The 20,598-nt window shown below is 41.1% G+C and overlaps 1 protein-coding gene across 1 annotated transcript in view; it reads left to right on the forward strand.

Annotated features, from left to right (window-relative positions):
* Positions 1–20,598, forward strand: part of itpr2 (inositol 1,4,5-trisphosphate receptor, type 2) — a 245,517-nt gene that overhangs the window by 90,093 nt on the left and 134,826 nt on the right. Inside the window, exons 17-30 of the mRNA XM_060923767.1 lie at positions 1,329–1,448; positions 1,547–1,723; positions 3,778–4,029; positions 4,179–4,326; positions 7,855–8,002; positions 8,946–9,133; positions 10,069–10,195; positions 10,320–10,371; positions 13,692–13,860; positions 13,963–14,130; positions 17,751–17,840; positions 17,962–18,087; positions 19,435–19,557; positions 19,685–19,885. Coding sequence (XP_060779750.1) covers positions 1,329–1,448; positions 1,547–1,723; positions 3,778–4,029; positions 4,179–4,326; positions 7,855–8,002; positions 8,946–9,133; positions 10,069–10,195; positions 10,320–10,371; positions 13,692–13,860; positions 13,963–14,130; positions 17,751–17,840; positions 17,962–18,087; positions 19,435–19,557; positions 19,685–19,885 — 2,089 coding nt within the window. The remainder of the gene's footprint in view (positions 1–1,328; positions 1,449–1,546; positions 1,724–3,777; positions 4,030–4,178; positions 4,327–7,854; positions 8,003–8,945; positions 9,134–10,068; positions 10,196–10,319; positions 10,372–13,691; positions 13,861–13,962; positions 14,131–17,750; positions 17,841–17,961; positions 18,088–19,434; positions 19,558–19,684; positions 19,886–20,598) is intronic.

Raw genomic sequence — 20,598 nt, forward strand, 5'->3', positions numbered from 1 at the left:
TAGTTAATTGCAGCAATTAAATCAAAAATAAAATCTCGGGAGCCGAAAGAGCCGGCTCCTTATAGTAAGAAGAGCCAAAAGAGTCGGCTCCCGAAAAAGAGCCGACATTCCCATCACTAGAAACCGGTAAAAGGAGCGTCCTGCACGCTGTCCCTGTCTGTTGTGGCAGCCCACAGCGCAACAAGCAAACACCATGGTTATTTATAGAGTGCTTACTGACAAATTAATCTATTCTAGGTGTCTGTAACACATTTTTTTTCAAGCTGGTTCTCCCTCTCTGTCTGCAGCGTTAGTATGTAGCTTGACGTTCAAAATGGCGGACACTGGGGCGTCACGTGACCCTGTGACGTCAGGTGAAATACCTCAATTTCACGTCCAGTAAAACCATTAAGGAAAATCACGATAACTGAAACCCGGCAATAGATGTATGTATATGGAGTGTGTGTATGTTTGGGTGGGTGGGGGTATGATGGAGGCCATAGCTTTGGGAAAGAACCTATTCCTCAGTCTATTTGTGCATGTCCTGATGGTTCTGTATCTTTTGCCTGATGGGAGGCGGGGCAAACAGTTTGTGACCTGGGTGTTGAGCCAGGGCTTTTGGCAGTAATAATAATAAAATGGGTGGCATGGTGGTGTAATGGTTAGCACGGTCACCTCACAGCAAGAATGTTCTTGGTTCGAGCCCAGCGGCCGACGGGGGCCTTTCTGTGTGGAGTTTGCATGTTCTCCCCGTGTCTGCATGGGTTTTCCCCACAGTTCAAAGACATGTAGTTTGGTTAACATGGCATGGCCTTGGCCTGAAGTGCCCTTGAGCAAGGCACCTAACCCCTAACTGCTCCCTGGGTGCTGTAGCATAGCTGCCCACTACTCTGGGTGTGTGTGTGTGTGTGTGTGTGTGTTTCACTGCTTCACTGTGCTCAAGTGTGCATGTGACAAAGATATAATAATAATAATAATAATAATAATCCTTTGTGAAGCCACAATAGTAGTAATTAAATTATAATTGAATTTAATTTGCTTAATGCTATGTATTGAATACACCTGGAAAAAATTAAAACATATTTCATTTTTAGGTTTTAATTATTGCATCCAAACAGATGCATTAAAATACTTTCGTCTGAATTTATCACGTTATTGTCATTGTGATGTCCAACATCTTTACCACGTCCTGTGGGTTTTGGGGGTTTTTTTGGTCCACATTGTGCAGCCTTAATTAGATGTTGCTATTCATTGTTCATAGCATTTACTGCAGTTACAAATCCTTTTATTTGTGGAAAATAAAAGGAGTTATTACTGATACGAGTCTTGATATATGCTATTTTCCTCAGGTTTCTGGACTACCTTTCAGACCTGTGTGTGTCCAATAAAACGGCTATTCCTGTCACACAGGAACTCATCTGTAAGTTTATGCTCAACCCTTCTAATGCAGACATCCTCATCCAGACCAAGTAAGATTCTTCCTCTGTCCGAACCAGCGTGAATATCTGTGCTTGGGTGTTGCTCTATAACTTTTTTTTTTTTTTTTGCGCATGTGTGTTCCTGTCAGGGTGATTCTAAATACTGAAAACTCTCTGGATTCAAGCTTGCAAGATAGTGATGAGGATGAGGTGTGGCTGTACTGGATCGACCAGAACAAAGAGCCACATGGCAAGTCCATCCGTAACATGTCCGAAGATGCCAAGAACCAGCACAAAGAAGACATGGACCACATGACCTACTACAGGTCTGGTTTTCTCTTTAGCTCTCCAGTGTTTCACTGTTTATTGCCCTTTTATTTGACACCTACGTTAAAGGTGCAATTTGTAATGTTCAAATGTATTTCTAGACCTGTGTCATGCATACAGTTTGCAAATAGGAATACCTTGGTAAATAGTGCCATGTAACCGGACCTTTTATTTATTTATTTTATTAATTTTAGGCTTTTTACAAATTTCCAGCCTAGAAACTTGCTCCAGGAACAGTCCATATTTTCCATATAAGGCAACTTGGTCCATACGTAGCTTCATCAAAGGGTGTAGGGCAGGGGTTTTCAAAGTGTCAGCCCCCCCTCAGAGAGCAAATAAACAACAGCGCCCCCCCCCCCCCCCCCCACAATTTTTGTTGTTGCTATACTTAATGTTCCATTCGTATTTAAAAAAAATGGTTGTTGTACACATTTTTATTTTTTTCTTTTACACATTTTAAACATCTGTGCTTTTTAAAACATCTTGTTTTACACATTTTAAACATCTCATAGCATCGTTAGCTAGCACCTCTTGGCAGACAACACACTGTGGCAGTGGAGCATCTTCACATCCAGTCCATGAAAATCCAAACTTTAAATAATCGTGGTCATACTTCCTTCTTTTTTCAGTCCCCCCAGGATTCCGCGGGCCTTTTTTGTGATTGTTGCGGGCTAAAATGTCTGATGTTGCTGGGGTTTTTTCCAAAAAATTGCGATGAAAGTTGCGGTGTTTTTTAGGTTTTTGTTGCGATTACATTGCGGGAGGAAGTGAAAGTTGCGAGAAATTGTTGCGATTTTCTCTTTTTGTGATTAAAATTGAGTGATATGTTAAATATTAAGTTATTACTGAAAAACTGTTGATTAAAAAAACAAAGACACTGAGAAATGGTCCTATAAACAACTTTACCAATATAAAAGATTACCAGGACTACAAAAATGCAGAAAAATAGGCTTTACTTATCCAAATGCACCTGTTGGTTCAAAAGTTAAAGTGCAGAGAACCTCACAGCACAACATGAAGTTACCTTAAAATACAATATAAATGCCTCAGCTTTCATGTAAGAAAAAAAAAACCTTTTAATATTAGTACTGTGTGCAGGCAGTCTCTCCTGAAGACTAAATTAAACAATAATTATAAACTAATAAAATAAATGGCTCAGGCTTCATCGAAGAAAAAAAACAATTCGAACAGAATCTCACAGTATGATGCTGAAGCTGCCTAAACAATGGAAAATAAAATACCATTTTGGCAAAAATGTTGGCATCCATTAATTTCTTGTATTAAGTAAAAAAAATAATGTAAAGTGCACACAGTCCTTCACTGTAAACATAACACACTTTCAGTAAAAGAATTTAAGCCTATATAAACACTGACTTGCACATCATGCAGTGTTGCCAGATACTGCTAACGTTTCCAGTCCAAAATATGTTCAAAACCCGCCAAAATGCACTTAAAACCACCCAATCTGGCAACACTGCGCGCATGCTGCTTCTCTTGAACGTATACACGGAAGTAAGGCGGAAGGTAGTTTGTCGACGTCACCTCAAGACGACGCCAACGATTGGTCAAATTTGCGGGAAGGTTACGGTGATTGGACATAATTGCAACACCGCCCTGAATTCGCGGGGATTGGTTGAATTTGCAAATCGCAACATTGCGAAATCCTGGAGGGTCTGGTTTTTTGCTTGGCCCAGACTCTGTCTCCTCACTCACTGTAGCTTTAGGTACTAAAAATCGATCCATTTTGTCTCTGGCAAAGGCTAGCTGAAGTTTGCTAAATGTCCGCAATAGTAACTTATTCTGGTTTATGTTTCCTCACGTTGCGCCCCCCCTGAAGAACTCTGGCACCCCCCAGGGGAGGCACGCCCCACACTTTGAAAAGCCCTGGTGTAGGGTAATGTTTGGGAGACAGGAGGGGGTTTGTCACTGGTTTTAATTGCAGTTGCGATTCACCTTGTTGCTCGTGGAGTGTTACAAATAGATTGTTTAAACTAGGTGTATTCATGCACTCGTTTTATTTTTTCTTCTTTCTGACTTTCTCTGCACATCCCAGGTGCCAGCTGAACCTTTTTGCTAAGATGTGTCTGGACCGGCAGTACTTGGCCATTAATCAGATCTCTAGCCAACTACCAGTGGATCTGATCTTGCGCTGCATGTGTGACGATTCATTGCCATATAACCTTCGTGCTTCTTTTTGCCGCCTCATGCTGCACATGCACGTAGACCGTGACCCCCAGGAGGCCGTGGTACCCGTGCGCTATGCACGCCTTTGGACTGAGATCCCCAATAAAATCACGGTCAAGGAGTAAGTGCTTTGAATGAGACCTTGCAGAAAAGCTCCATGTAGCAAGACGCAGAAATGATGGCCTTCTTGTGTTAATGTTTATCAATCTGCATTCATCAGTACTTTTTGTCTGCATCTAGCGGTTCTTGAGCATGTTATTCCTTTTGCAGGTATGATTATGAGTTCAGAGATGCAGGCAGAGTGGAGATGAAGAGGAACTTTTCTCCCACCAAGACTTTTGTAGATCAGTACCTGAACGATGTAGTGAACCATCCTTTACCCTTTGGAGATGAGGAGAAGAACGAGCTCACTCTAGAGGCAAGACAGTTAGAACTGCTTTTCTGTTAAGTCTTGTTTTACAAATGCAACCCCAAATCAGAAAAAGTTGGGACGGAATGGAAAATGCACATTTTTTTAAAAAATGCAGTGATTTTCTAAATTTACAGTCAAGCCGGAAAGTCTGCACACCCCTTTCACCTTCTCCACATTTTATTACGTTACAGACTTATTCTACAATAGATTGAGTTCAGTTTGTCACAAAATAGCCCATCATGACGAAGTGAAAGCAGGTTTTTAGAAAATATGCAATTTTATTTTACTGACAAAATAGGTTATTTAGGGGTTACACATTTGTACACACCCTTAGCCTAATACTTGTTTGATGCACCTTTGGCAGCAATTACAGCTTCAAGGCATGTTGGGAAAGAAGCTACGAGCTTGGCACACTTGCTTCTGGACATTTTTGCCCATTCCTCTTGGCATATCCTTGCAAGCTCTGTCAGGTTGGATGGAGGGCATCGGTATACAGCCATTTTCAGCTCCTTCTACAGATGTTCAATTGGATTCAGGTCTGGGCTCTGGCTGGGCCACTCAAGGACATTCACAGACTTTCTCCGAAGCCACTCCTTTGTTCTCTTGGCGGTGTGCTTCGGGTCGTTGTCATGTTGGAAGGTAAACCTTCGCCCCAGTCTGAGGTCCAGAGTGCTCTGAAACAGGTTTTCTTCAAGGATCTTGGTGTACTTAGCTGCATTCCTCTTTCCCTCAATCAGGACTAGTCGCCCCGTTCCTGCTGCTGAAAAACATCCCCACATCATGATGCTGCCATCGCCATGCTTCACTGTAGGGATGGCATTAGCCAGGTGATGAGCGGTGCCTGGTTTCCTCCAGACGTGACGTTTGGTATTCAGGCCAGAAAGTTCAATTTTGGTTTCATCAGACCAGAGAATCTTGTTTCTCATGGTTTGAGAGTCCTCTAGGTGCCTTTTGGCAAACTCCAAGCGGGCTGTCATGCGCCTTTTACTAAGGAGTGGCTTCCATCTGGCCACTCTACCATAAAGGCCTGATTTGTGGAGTGCTGCCTGGATGGTTGATCTTCTGAAAGGTTCTCCCATCTTCACAAGGATACACTGGAGCTCTGTCAGACTGACCCTCAGGTTCCTGCTCACCTCCCTGGCTAAGGCCCGTCTTTCCCGATCGCTCAGTTTGGCCGGGCAGCCAGGTCTAGGAAGATTCTTGGTGGTTCCAAACTTCTTCCGTTTACGAATGATGGTGGCCACTGTGCTCTTTGGGACCTGTAAAGCTGCAGTAATTTTTCTGTGCCCTTCTCCCGATCTATGCCTTGACACAATCCTGTTTCTGAGGTCTGCAGATAATTCCTTTGACCCCATGGCTTGGAGTTTGCTCTGACATGCACTGTCAACTGTAGGACCTTATATAGGCAGGTGTTGGCAATCCCCAATCATGTCCAATCAATTGAATTTACCACAAGTGGACTCCAATTAAGTTGTAGAAACATCTCAAGCAGTACGAGTGGAAACAAAATGCACCTCAGCTCACTTTTGGGTGTCATATCAAAGGGTGTGCACACTTGTGTACATATATTTTACATTCTGACTTTTAATAAATTAGTACAAAGTGTCTAAAAACCCGCTTTCACTTTGTCATTATGGGCTATTTTGTGTAGAATTTTTATGACAAAAAATGAGCTCAATCTATTGTAGAACAAGTCTGTAACGTAATAAAATGTGGAGAAGGTGGAAGGGGTGTGCAGGCTTTCTGGCTTGACTGTACTCTGATTTGCATTTCGTTGCAGACGGTATGAACCCAAGATCTTTCATGTTTTATCTGGTCAACTCTTTTTCTTTTCTTTTATTATTATTATTTTTTAAATACACAGCCATTTCTGTGTCTCAGGCCTGCAACACACTCCAAATAAAGTTGGGATGGGGGAATTTGGGGCTAATAATGAGGTAAAACAGTTAAATATCATCACCTGTTTCAAATCACAACAGGTGATTTGTAATCATGATTTGGTACAAAATCAGTATCCATCAAAGGCATCGTCTTTGAAGAGCAAAGATGGGCTGAGGATCTCCAGTTTGTCAACAAATGTGTGAGAAAATTATTGACATGTTTAAAAACAATGTCCCTTAAAGAAAGATATGGAGGGATTTGGATATTTCACCTTCTACGGTGCATAATGTCTTTAAGTGATTCAGGAATCTGGAGGAATTTTGGTGTGTAAAGGGCAAGGGCACAAGCCTAAGTTGAACACCTGTGATCTCCGATCCCTCAGATGGCACCATGGGCTTGGGATTACTTTGGCAAACCTTTGTCAAGCACTACAATACAGAATTACATCCACAAATGCCAGTTAAAACTTTACTGTGCAAAAGGAAGCCTGATGTTAACTGTTTCCAGAAGCGCTGTTGACTTCTCTGGGCTCGGAGGCATTGGGGATGGACCATCACACAGTGGAAATGTGTATTGTAATCAGTAATCAGACAAATCAGTATTCCATTCCCGGTTGATTGGTCTAGAAGCTTACAGTCATTTCTCAAATCTATTTAAAAAACAATTATTTTGACTGCTTCAAAAGATGGGTATCTCACACACTATATAACATATATATTTAGTTATAAACGAGCACTCATCAGGCGAGGAGGCTGTAGTATTTGAGGTAGCGGATTGACATGAATCTTGTTCGATTGACTGTGTGATCATTTGGGAAGATTCTTCAATAACTTTGCGTTTCTTTCTGCACTCTGTAAGCCTGGCATTTCGAGCTACCACTTTAGTACCATCTTTGATTTTGCTGTGGCCCATATTTTCCGTTGGAGCCCAGTCTGGATCTGTAAAATTGTAGAGATCAGCTGGTTTCCTGAATGGAAAGGAAAAGCAAAATAAAACCAGCAGCATCAAAAATTATATACAGCTCTTTTTAAAATGAAATAATCATAGAAGCCTTTGATTGTCGGATCACGTGCTTGATGATCACGGCTTTGTCACGTTTGACAGTGGCGAGTTTCTGCACGACCAGTTTGTAGCACTTAGCATTGATAAAATGTTCACTACAGACTCGTGTGGTTTTTGCTTTCTCATCGCTTAGATCAGCCCGGTTTATGTTGGACAAGTCACTGACTGCACTCCGTGGACAACTCTCTTGTTTTTGTTCTCCTTGATTATTTATAATTGCTGGAATTCTAAAGAACTTATAAGTCCCCTTGTCTCGAATAGAGTTATGCCCACATCCAGTTACAGCACAGAGTCGGCGTAGCGAAGAAACATAAGGAATTCTTGAGTGTAACAAGTTCTCGAGCACATCTTCGATAGTAAATGTGCGCCGTGTGAGTTTGTGTATATCCTCCAACAGGGCTGACCTTCCGGTTCAAAGCCTCATGCATAATTGGCCATGACTTCTTGTGCAAACGAAGAATATGTGTCCTCACTCAGACTCTCTCTCTCACTTTCACACAACTTTTTCTCTCTCTCTCTCTAAGCATTTTTTTCTTCTTCTTTAATCTGTAGTAAGCTTATGCCAAGTTCTGTAATGTTTCTTTCTCTAAGGTGGTGAACCTGGCAAGGAATCTGGTCTACTTTGGTTTCTACAGCTTCAGTGAGCTGCTGGGTCTCACGCGCACCCTGCTGGCCATTTTGGACATTGTGCAGCACCCACTCACTTTCATGTCCAACCTCAGCAAAACCCCTGAAGGAGGTCAGACAAATGGCATAAACATGCAACACCTATTAAAACGCATGCATTAGACTACTATCCAGCAATTTTGCATTAAAGCAGTATTACAGACATCTAATCTGTGAACTCCAAATCCTGACCTGACCTGAGATGGGTCTGCACTCCAGAGTCAACAGTGTGTGTACAAGGATGCAGAAAAAGACATGTCCATCTGTAGCCAGGAGCTCAAGAGAGCGAAAAAGCATGTGATGACCTTTGCACTCCCTGGTCGGTAGCTGTCATGTGATTAGGGGAGACCTGTCTGATGGGTGGGAATTGGCCATATCAAAATTAGAGAGAAAATTGAGGGGGAAAAGAAATGTTAACAGGAAAAGAAAACAGATTCTGAGTCGAAGTGCTGCGATTTCTTTAGAAACGACGTGGTAGTCGTGAAATGATTCAGTCTGTCACTATTATTGCATGAACATCAATATTGATAGAAATCTCACTTAAACAGAAAAAAAATTTGGATAATTAAAAAAATGGCCGTCGCACACAGCAGCAGTGTGAGCAGCTTTTAACGTTTCCCAGTCAATAAAATGCCAAATAGATTTTTTTTTAATTTAACAATGTATATTTTTCATCTGTGATAAACTTTGTTAATAATTTAAAACCGTATTAATGAGTGTGAATAGAGTTGCGATTTACAAAGGTAAGATTATTATGTAAAGTATCTTACCTTAGGGCAGGGTGTCTTGCAACCTCCCGGCTCTATGGTCCTCTATGACAGCAAGGATGAATGAATCTTATGGTTTATGATAAAACTCATGCTTGGGGGGGGACTTGACACCACAACCTCATGGTAGTTTTTCACCAGTCTTCATAAAACTTACGTCATTTGTATATTAGACTGACCTGAAGTCAGTTTTTCTAATTGGCAAGTGTGCAGCTGTTGACCTGAATCTTCTTGTGCGTGCACATGTAGGTAATAATGTCCTGCGCACCATCCATGGTGTGGGTGAGATGATGACTCAGATGGTTTTGAGCAGAGGTGCCATGCTAACCCATTCCTCCCAACCGATATCCGGCCATGGGAAGAAACTACACAGCCTGACTGACCACGAGGATGTAGTGGTGATGGACACTAAGCTCAGGATTATTGAGATTTTGCAGGTATGCTGTTTTTGCTGTTTTACTCATGTAATATTGGACTGCTTGAAGGGATGGAAAAAAAGCATAAACCTGGGCTGTTTCTGTAATTTAACTGACCCGTACAAAGATGACATAGTACTTGTAAAATGGATGTAAATGTGCCCCCCCCAAAAAAATTATTTATATATATTTAAGTTATTCCATGAAATTGAGTCGTACATGAGCTGATAACCGATGAGGCACATAGCACCAAGTTGACTATAAGCCATGTATGATGAGATTGAGTGGAATAGCTGTTTTATTCTATCCACATTCACTGGTTTTTGAGGAAAGGAGCGTTTTTATTTTTTGCAAATTCGATAAATAAAAACTTTATACAAAATGTCCGACAAAATCAGTTCTGCTTAGAACATAAACGAACCAGAGAAATGACAGTAGAAATTTGTGAAAAATGCTATAATAATTCTTGAAAAATAAAAAAAGATATGTTCTTACCATCAAATTCTTTTATTCCATATTTTGTTGCTTTTTTTTGGGGGGGGGGGTGTCTCTCTTCTTCTTTAAGGTTTTTGGCAGTTGGCAAACCAACTTAAAAGTGCATTACCGCCACCAACTGGGCTGGAGTGTAGAACGGAGATATTTTTTTGGGGGGGGGGCAAACTATATATTCTTTTAGCTATTTCTGTTTCTTTTAAATACTTGATAATTTTTGGAATTGTGTTTTCGAGTAGTTTTTATTTCATCCTCGGTTGGTTTAGCAACACGCGCTGCCATTTTGTTTTTCTCTACACACAGTGTATGAGCTGATATCCTAGTAGTAGAGTAGCCAATTAGACGCTTGATTGCTCATTGCATCACTTTCTATTAATGGGGGGGATTATAGAAGACTTGAAGGTAAAAAATATACATTAGTACATTTGCATATACAGTGTTACGCTTGTGGTGTTCCATACTAGTTCATTCTGAGTGTGCGGCTGGACTACCGCATCACCTACCTTCTGTCCATCTACAAGAAAGAGTTTGGAGAGCACAGCATCTCGGACAGCAGTCTCTCAGTTAGTGATTTCCCCCCTACGCCCTCAGGTGAGCGTGTGCTATGATGTAGAACTTGACTCCTCTGTTCTCTGGTTCACTATAGATTATAGTTATACATATTCTGTGTGTGATTTTAATGAGTTTACCCATCTTGTTTAATGTGCCTTTGTAGAGCCGAATTTGGAGGAGATTGCTGAAAAAGCAGAGAATATGTTTGCTGGAAGGTGAGTCAGCTTAACTGGTGAATTCTTATTTCTTTTCCTTATTGTTGTAGCTTTTACCATCAATTATTTTTAAAAATGGGTTTAATGGATGTTTTTTAGTCAAGATGGCTTGATGCAATTATTATTATTATTATTTTATTTTTTTAAATACTGAAATCTTGAGCATTGGTCAATATCATTCATGCATCCATCCATTATCTGTAGCCGCTTATCCTGTTCTACAGGGTCGCAGGCAAGCTGGAACCCATCCAAATTTTTTTTCCCCCTTTAAAAACTACCAAGTGTATGTAATGTATGTACTAATGCATCTCAAACAATTAGAATGGTATGAAAAAGTTCATTTTTTTTGTAATTTAAAAAAGTAAACTTTCATCAATTCTATATTTATTACACATAAAGTGAAATGTTTCAAGCCTTTTCTGTTTTTAGTTTTGATGATTATGACTTATAGCTCATGAAAATCAGAAATCCAGTATCTCAAATTATTAGAACATTTTGTAAGATCGATCAAAAAAGGATTTCCAATACAGAAATGTCCAACTTTTGAAAAGCATATTCATTTATACACTCAGTACTTGGCTGGGGCTCCTTTACCACGAATTACTGCATCAGTGTGGCGTGGCCTGGAGGCGATCCTCCTATGGCACTGCTGAGGTGTTATTCAAGCCCAGGTTGCTTTAATAGCGGCCTTCAGCTCGTCTGTATTTTTGGGTCAGGCGTTTCTCATCTTCCTCTTGACCATGCTCCATAGATTCTCCATGGGGTTCAGGTCAGGCGAGTTGGCTGGCCAATCAAGCACAGTAATATCATGGTCAGCAAACCATTTGGTAGTAGTTTTGGCACTGTGGGCAGGTGCTAAGTCCTGCTGGAAAAGGAAATCAGCATCTCCATAAAGCTTGTCAGCAGATGGAAGCATGAAGTGCTCTAAAATCTCCTGGTAGACTGCTGGATTTACTTTGGACTTGATAAAACACAGTGGACCAACACCAGCAGATGACATGGCACCCCAAATCATCACAGACTGCAGAAACTTCACACTGGATTTCAAACACTTTGGATTCTGTGCCTCTCCACTCTTCCTCCAGACTGTAGGACCTTGATTTGCAAAATTTACTTTCATCTGAAAAGAGGACTTTGGACCACTGAGCAACAGTCCAGTTCTTTCTTTCCTTAGTCCAGATAAGACACTTCCGATGTTGTCTCTGGTTCAGGAGTGGCTTGATATTAGGAATGTGACAGTTGTATCCCCTTTCCTGAAGACGTCTGTGCGTGGTGGCTCTTGATGCACTGACTCTAGCCTCAGTCCACTCCTTGGGAAGCTCTCCCAAGTTCTTGAATTGACTTTTCTTGACAATCCTCTCAAGGCTGTGGTCATCCCTGTTGCTTGTGCACCTGTTCCAGCCACCCTTTTCAGCAGTGCCCTTCTATGGCTGACCCTCCTTGGCAAGGCAAGGCAAGTTTATTTATATAGTACATTTCATACACAATGGCAGTTCAATGTGCTTTACAGAAGTAAAAACAAAAACAGTAAACCTTGTGGAAGGTGTTGATGATTGATTGTCTTCTGGACAACTGTCAAGTCCGCAGTCTTCCCCATGATTGCGGTTGCGTGTACTGAAGTAGACTGAGAGAGACTCTGTGTTTATACTGTTTTACTCAAACTTGAAATGAAATACTTATATATTGCACTGTAGGTCATAAATATCAAAATTAAAATAGGAAAATGCTTGAAACATTTTAGTTTGTGTAATTTGTCAAGAATATATTAAACTTTCACTTTCTTAAATAATAACTGATGGAAAATATTGAACTTTTTCCATGATGTATGACTTCAGTGTCCCATTTTGCGCTTCATAATTCACCGCACATTTTCAGTGGAAGTCAGGTCTGGACTGCAGGCAGGCCAGTTTAGCACCCACACTCTTTTTTTACAACAGCATGGCTTCATAGTAACATGTAGAATGTGGTTTGTCTTTGTCTTGCTGGAATAAGCAGGGACATCCCTGAAAAAGGGGTAATCTGGATAGCAGCATATGTTGCTCCAAAACCTGTATGTACCTTTTGGCATTAATGGTGCCTTCATAGATGTTACCCATGCCATAGGCACTAACACACCCCATGCCATCACAGATGCTGGCTTTTGAACTTTTGTGCTGGTAACAATCTGGATGGTCCTTTTACTCTTTAGCCTGGAGGATACAACATCCATGATTTCCAGAAACAGTATGAAATGTGGACTCATCAGACCATAGGACACTTTTCCACTTTGCATCAGTCCATCTTAGATGAGCTCGGCCTCAGAGAAGTTGGCAGCTTTTCTGGATGTTGGTTTTTATATGGTTTTCACTTTGCAAGGTAAATGCAGTGACAAACTATATTTCCCGACAGTGATTTTTCAAAGTGTTTCCGGGCCCGTGTAGTAATGTCCTTTTATACAATCCTGTTGGTTTTTAATGCAATGCTGCCTGAGGAATCCAAAGGCATGGGTGTTCAGTGTTGGTTTTCGTCCTTGCCTCTTACACGTAGAGATTTCTCTGGATTCTTTAAAGCTTTTGATTATATTATGGATTGTTGATGGTGAAATCCCTAAATTCCTTGCAATTGTACATTTTGAGAAACATTTGTTCTTAACCTGTTGGACTATTTGCCACAGTTTTTCACAAAGTAGTGAATCTTGCCCCATCCTTGCTTGTGAATGTCTGAGTCTTTCCAGTTAAGAGTTTTTTTTTTTTTTTTTTTTTTTTTTTAACCTGTAGAACATTGCAAATGGGTGTGTTAAGCATTACACAACTTTCACAGTCTTTTGTTGCCCCGTCCCAACTTGATGGAATATGTTGCAGGCATCAAATTCAGAATAAGTGTATATTTAACAAAACAAAAAAACCCAAAGCTCGTAGTTTGAATATTATATAGCTTGCCTTTTGTATTGTACATGATTGGATATAGGTCATAAGGGGTTGGCAAATCATTGTATTGTTATTTTACATTTTCCACAGCTTCCCAGTGTTTTTTGGAATCGGGGTTGTATGTAAACATCTCCGGTTCCAAAAATGTGTTTTTCTAAATCCAATTTGAATGTTTTCCATTTGCTACTGGCTCAGATCAGTGTGGAGGTTTTTTTTTTCTTTTTTCCCCCTCTTATTTATTTATTTATTGGGTCTACTAGTTAATTTATAGTTCATTTATTGCCAGTATCAGCCTGAAAATGGATTCTGAGTATTGGATAGGTGCCATCTCTAGTATTAAGAAGAATGTAGAATGAACGAAGAATGTAAAATGTATCGGTGATATGAAGGTTTGTGTGTTTGCCTGCTCACCAGCGGTAAGGAGCGGACACCGGTGGATCTTGACGATGAAGGAGGCACAACGTTTCTCCGAGTGCTGATTCACCTCATCATGCAGGACTATGCTCCTCTGGTCTCTGGTTCACTGCAGCTCCTATTCAAACACTTCAGCCAGAGAGCCGAGGTCCTCCAGGCTTTCAAACAGGTCTCAGACTCTGCAGCATACTTTTCTGTACCTGATCACCACTTTGTGTTTGTTCTTTTACATATGGCATGTTGTTGATTTTGTGTGTGTGTGTTTTGACAGGTCCAGCTGCTGGTGTCTGAACAGGATGTGGAGAACTATAAACAGATAAAGGCTGATCTGGATCAGCTGCGGCTGACTGTGGAGAAATCGGAACTGTGGGTGGAGAAGAATGGAGGCTACGGCAATGAGGACACCACCGAAACCCAGGCTAAGGAGCAAAATATGGAGGTGTGCCTCCTTGTGGCAGGAACTGCAACCTGCTCTTGCTGTTTAAAATAAACTGGGAAAAGAATATTAGTAATACTGAGCTCTCTTAATATCGGATTCGGTTTCACATTGGTGGTGACTAGGTTGAGTATTAATTTCTCTATTTCTATAATGTTTCCAAGTAGCAAGTGGTAAGACTAGGAAAGATAGTAATGTAATCAAGATGTATTAAGATAATTGTTTTATAATTGCATCACTGCCCCTGAATCGAAAGTATTGTTCAGAGGGAATAAAATTTCTACACATACAGTACCAGCCAGAAGTTTGGACACACCTTCTCATTCAAAGTTTTACATTTTTATTAATTAAGACACTTCATGTCTTGGGGCGGCACGGTGGTGTAGTGGTTAGCGCTGTCGCCTCACAGCAAGAAGGTCCGGGTTCGAGCCCTGTGGCCGGCGAGGGCCTTTCTGTGCGGAGTTTGCATGTTCTCCCCGTGTCCGCGTGGGTTTCCTCCGGGTGCTCCGGTTTCCCCCACAGTCCAAAGACATGCAGGTTAGGTTAACTGGTGACTCTAAATTGACCGTAGGTGTGAATGGGAGTGTGAATGGTTGTGTGTCTCTGTGTGTCAGCCCTGCAATGATCTGCTGACTTGTCCAGGGTGTACCCCGCCTCTCACCCATAGGTGGGGTTTACATTAGACCGTATCAGCGGATCATCAGATTAACGTTTTTAAAACGATTAGTGTGCACACAGCAACACCAATACACGGATACGCTCGGCTCCGCAGGCATCCTGCGCTCCAAATCACTCCGCCCTGAACAGCGAGTGCCCTCTGGAGGGTGCGCACTCCGGCCCTGCGCAGCTCACAGAGCGCGCGAGTGAAGTGCACAAGCAGTGATTCGGGACTGAGCCGCTGTGTGTGTGATCCCAGCGCATATCACTTACCACTTGCAAGTGGAAGGATGGCAAGCCTAAAGACAACCATAACTACACAATGGGCAGTATTTGCATCAGTATTTGCAGTATTTTCATACTTTTATACTCTTATACTCTTATAATCTAGATTGAATACGTGGACCCTGGCGGATTCCCGTTTCCCAGCGTTTCTAGGCGTTTTAATGTAAACGGACAGTGCATCCGCGAAGAAAACGAGACAGATACGGTCTAATGTAAACTTGGCCATAGTCAGCTGGAATGGGCTCCAGCTTGCCCGCGACCCTGCACAGGGTCAGCGGTTACAGATAATGGATGGATGGATGGACTTCATGTCTTAAAGTAATGATGGACTGTTGTTCCTTTTTACTTAGCTGAGCGGTTCTTGACATGATATGGATTACTACAGTTGTGGAATAGGGCTATTTACTGTATTTTTATTATTTACTGTTTGATCTCAAACGCATTAAGAAGGCAAGAAATTGCACTAATTAACTTCTGATGAGACAAACCTGTTAATTGAAAAGCATTCCAGGTGACTACCTCATGAAGCTGGTTAAGATAATGCCAATAGTGTGCAAAGTGTTATCAAGGTAAACGCTGGCTACTCTGAAGAATCTAAAATATGAAAATTATGTTTTTAACACGTTTTGTTTACCACCTAGTTCCATGTGTTATGTATGTTATTTCATAGTTTTGATGTCTTCAGTATTGTTCTATCTAGTAAAAAGTCAAAATACAAATATTTTAGTCTATGAATGATTAGGTGTGTCCAAACTTTTGACTGGTACTGTATGTCTTTCAAATAATGTTGCTCAAGGACATCTGTAATGCTTATATAGCCTACGATTCACATGGTGTGACTTGACTTTTTTATTTTTAATTTTTATTGACCTTACTAAATCCACTTGTCATAGTGGAGTGTGGCCTTGAAGGTTGCACTTGATCATTTATAGCTACATACACTACCGTTCAAAAGTTTGGGGTCACTTTGAAATGTCCTTATTTTTGAAAGAAAAGCACTGCTCTTTTCAATGAAGATCACTTTAAACTAATCAGAAATCCACTCTATACATTGCTAATGTGGTAAATGACTATTCTAGCTAAATTCTACTAAATGTCTGGTTTTTGGTGCAATATCTCCATAGGTGTATAGAGGCCCATTTCCAGCAACTCTCACTCCAGTGTTCTAATGGTACAATGTGTTTGCTCATTGCCTCAGAAGGCTAATGGATGATTAGAAAACCCTTGTACAATCATGTTAGCACAGCTGAAAACAGTTTAGCTCTTTAGAGAAGCTATAAAACTGACCTTCCTTTGAGCAGATTGAGGTGGGGTTTACATTAGACCGTATCAGCGGATCATCAGATTAAAGTTTTTAAAACGATTAGTGTGCACGCAGCAACACCAATACACGGATACGCTCGGCTCCGTAGGCATCCTGCGCTCCAAATCACTCCGCCCTGAACAGCGAGTGCCCTCTGGAGGGTGCGCACTCCGGCCCTGCGCAGCTCACAGAGCGCGCGAGTGAAGTGCACAAGCAGTGATTCGGGACTGAGCCGCTGTGTGTGTGATCCCAGCGCATATCACTTGCAAGTGGAAGGATGGCAAGCCTAAAGACAATCATAACTACACAATGGGCAGTATTTGCATCAGTATTTGCAGTATTTTCATACTTTTATACTCTTTAATGAAAGGTGATACAAGGCGGAAGTCCGCGCCGTTTTTCAGCAGTCGTGTCACATGACCAACGCCAGCGAATCAGGAAGGTGGATGTCACAGTGACGTTGTCCAATGACGACGCCAGCTAGAGCTCAGCACAGCGTATCCGTGTATTCTCAATGTTTACACAGCACCGGACCAGACACGATCTAGATTGAATACGTGGACCCTGGCGGGTTCCCGTTTCCCGGCGTTTCCAGGCAGTTTAATGTAAACGGACAGTGCATCCGCGAAGAAAACGAGACAGATACGGTCTAATGTAAACTTGGCCTGAGTTTCTGGAGCATCACATTTGTGGGGTCGATTAAATGCTCAAAATGGCCAGAAAAATGTCTTGACTATATTTTCTATTCATTTTACAACTTATGGTGGTAAATCAAAGTGTGACTTTTCATGGAAAACACAAAATTGTCTGGGTGGCCCCAAACTTTTGAACGGTAGTGTACATGTTTATTATTACTCAATAACTTGTCTAAAAACCTAAAATGCATTACTTCTCTGACAAGTCCTGTTAAATGCCACCTGTTTTTTAAATGTGGCCAATACTTGTTGTTTTTTGTCTTGGTACATCAATCCCTGTGGTTTCTTTATACTTAATTAAAAAGCACAGAACCTCTTCTCCCCACAGGATACAACAGAATCTTTATCAACATGTCAGGTTAGGCACGATGCCTATTACCTGAGGTTATTTCTACTGATCATTTTATAGAAGGTATAATACGGTGTAGTCTTTCCAGGTGCATGCATGCACAGTCTGTAAGGACATGATTTATTCAGATGGGTAATTATTTCAGTAATAATTAAAACTGGTCCAATTAGAAGAGGAGTAAAGTCAAATAAAGCCATCTGGTGCCTGGAGAATCACGTCACTATTCCATATGGACCTGAACTATTAGATGCGGCTTTACAAATGTGGACTGCTAATTGTTATGAGAGTCCTATTGAAATGGCTGTTTAGGGCAAGCTTGTGTGTGTTTTGGCAGGAGGCGGGCATCCTCAGTCCGGTGCAGGATGGAAACTTGAAGCCACAGATAGACAGCAACAAAGCCAACAACTACAACATTGTGAAAGATGTGGGTGCTGCTGTTGTAGAACATGTTCAATTTTTCCATGAATATAAAGGCAGTACAGTGAACATTTTGTGACCTGGCCATGCATTTGCATGTTCAGTAATTCTGTTGTGTTGGTCAGTAGATCCTGCACCGTCTCAGTAAGCTGTGTTACCCTGCTAAAAAGAGTCGTGTGCAGCAGCAGAGGTTGCTGAAGAACATGGGAGCTCACACCGTGGTGCTGGACCTGCTGCAGATCCCTTACGAAGCAGTGAGTGGACCTGAAAATATGTCTGAACTTTCCAACTTTATTCAGGACATTCAGCTCCCTTATACATCTGTGAATGAATGACTGAACTGTTTTACAGAGATCATTTAATGTAAGAATTCTCCTGATTCAACATATGAAACTTTAAAATAAGAGTTTTTCATGCCCCAAAGATCTGGAACACTCTACCTTTTAAACATTTCATCAGGCTCCATCTATACATGATTTGATTTTAATAATTAAAATTTCCCCTTTAGCTGTTCTGTAGCTGCTTCTTCTTCTTCTTCTTCTTCTTCTTCTTATTATTATTATTTATACCCCCACTCCGAAGGAGGGGTGGTATACTGGTTTACCTCTGTCTATCCGAAACACCCTTTTTCTCAGCAACCACAAATCACAGCCACTTGTTACCTGGTACCAAACTTCAGCTTGGGGTTCTATACCGTTTTCAGGTCTGTCGCACATCAACTTCCTGTTTACCAACTGAATGCATTTATGAAACCTATATGGTGGATTTGCAAAATTTTCGTAACACTTTTCTCAGCAACTACAAATCACAATGGCTTGATATTTGGTACCAAGCTTCAGCTTGGGGTTCTATACCATGTATGCCATTTTCAGGTCTGTTGCACATCGATTTCCTGTTTACCGACCGAATGTATTTACGAAACCTGTAGGGTGCATTTACAAAATTTTCGTCACACTTTTCTCAGCAAATACAAATCACAACTGCTTGATATTTGGTACCGAGCTTCAGCTTGGGGTTCTATACCATGTATGCCATTTTCAGGCCTGTCGCACATCAACTTCCTGTTTACTGACTGAATGTATTTACAAAACATATAGCGTGGATTTACAAAATTTTCGTCACACTTTTCTCAGCAAATACAAATCACAACTGCTTGATATTTGGTACCGAGCTTCAGCTTGGGGTTCTATACTGTGTATACTGTTTTCAGGTCTGTTGCACATCGATTTCCTGTTGACGACTGAATGAATTTACGCAACATTTTGATGCTATTTCAAAATGACAGTTTATCAGGATTCTATTTGAAATCCCTGGGGAGAACACTGCTCTTTACTTACTTGTTTCAGGGTTAATTATTTGTCGAAGTCGACATTCATAGGTGTCCTATTCCTTCGATTGCTTGTATTCTGGTATTTGCGAGAGCGGGGGGATACGCAAGTGAGCAGTAACTCACAGTTGATCTTGTTTCTGCCTTACTTTCAGTTTTGCATTGTTGGACACTTTATTATTATTATTTTTTTTTATTTCCCAGCACTGTTCTTGTTTGTTTTTATTATATTTGAGTTACCTGATTATTAGCTTGCTCTCTCCATGTTCTTTAGGGAGATGAGAAGATGAAAGAGATCATGACTCTGGCTCACACCTTCCTGCAGAACTTCTGTAATGATAACCCTCAGAACCAGATTCTGCTTCACAAAAACCTCAACCTTTTCCTCACCCCTGGGGTAGGTTACTTAACCTGATGTGCTGAAATTGAATGAGCCCCGGGCAGTATCAAAAATGGTCTTCCACTTGTATATTAGTTTTTATCTGTGGATTACTCATGTTGTTTTTCTTGATTCTTTCACACAGCTTTTGGAGGCAAAGACCATGCGATACATCTTCCAGAACAACTACCACCTGTGTAATGAGATAACCGACCGTGTGGTGCATCACTTTGTACACTGCATAGAGACGCATGGCCGCCGTGTCCCATATCTGCGCTTCCTGCAGACCATAGTGAAGGCAGATGGCAAATATGTGAAGAAATGCCAGGACAAAGTGATGACCGAGGTGAGGCAGGAAGGGGCATGAGAACAGAAAAGGCATATTAACAAGTGAACATGGAATAAATCTGTAAAATCCATTAGAGTAAATTAAAGTGAGGGCCCACATATGCCTTGTGTAAGGTGCACCATTTGACTGAAATATGGAAATTTCATTACAAATAACTATTATTGACAATGCTTTTTACAATTGACATTGTCTCAAAGCAGCTTTGCAAATATCTGGATGCAGATTTAGAATTACATCACAAGCAAGCCAAAGGTGATGGTGTTAAGGAAAAGCTTCCCAAGAGGAATTGAGGAAGAAATGTTGCGTGGAACCAGACTCAAAAGGAAACCTGTTCTCTTCTGGGTGACACTGGATAGAATAATTATTCTTCCATAGCTGTATACTGTCGAGTCAAGTGGTGCTAAATGTATTGAAAGGATCTTCAGTGCATCAGGGCCATTTTTTGTTTCATAATAGTTTTAGATTCAAGTCTAAAATATCCAAGTGAAGTTATCCAATGTAAAATTAATGAGCTTAGAGTTTTGTTTTTTTTTTAAAGCAAATTGGGGGCATCAGGTTCCAACCATCCTGGTTTACCAGGATGAACATGAGCCCTTCAGAACTACACTATTACAAAAGCCCTCGGTCTCACTCTATCTGGCGTATCACTACAGTGACGTGGCCGCTCTGTCGGCTTCAGCCATCAAAGTCTCTAGGGAAGAATTACAATA

The sequence above is a fragment of the Neoarius graeffei genome, chromosome 6 (genome assembly GCF_027579695.1).
Source record: "Neoarius graeffei isolate fNeoGra1 chromosome 6, fNeoGra1.pri, whole genome shotgun sequence".
NCBI classification, from domain to species: Eukaryota; Metazoa; Chordata; class Actinopteri; order Siluriformes; family Ariidae; genus Neoarius; species Neoarius graeffei.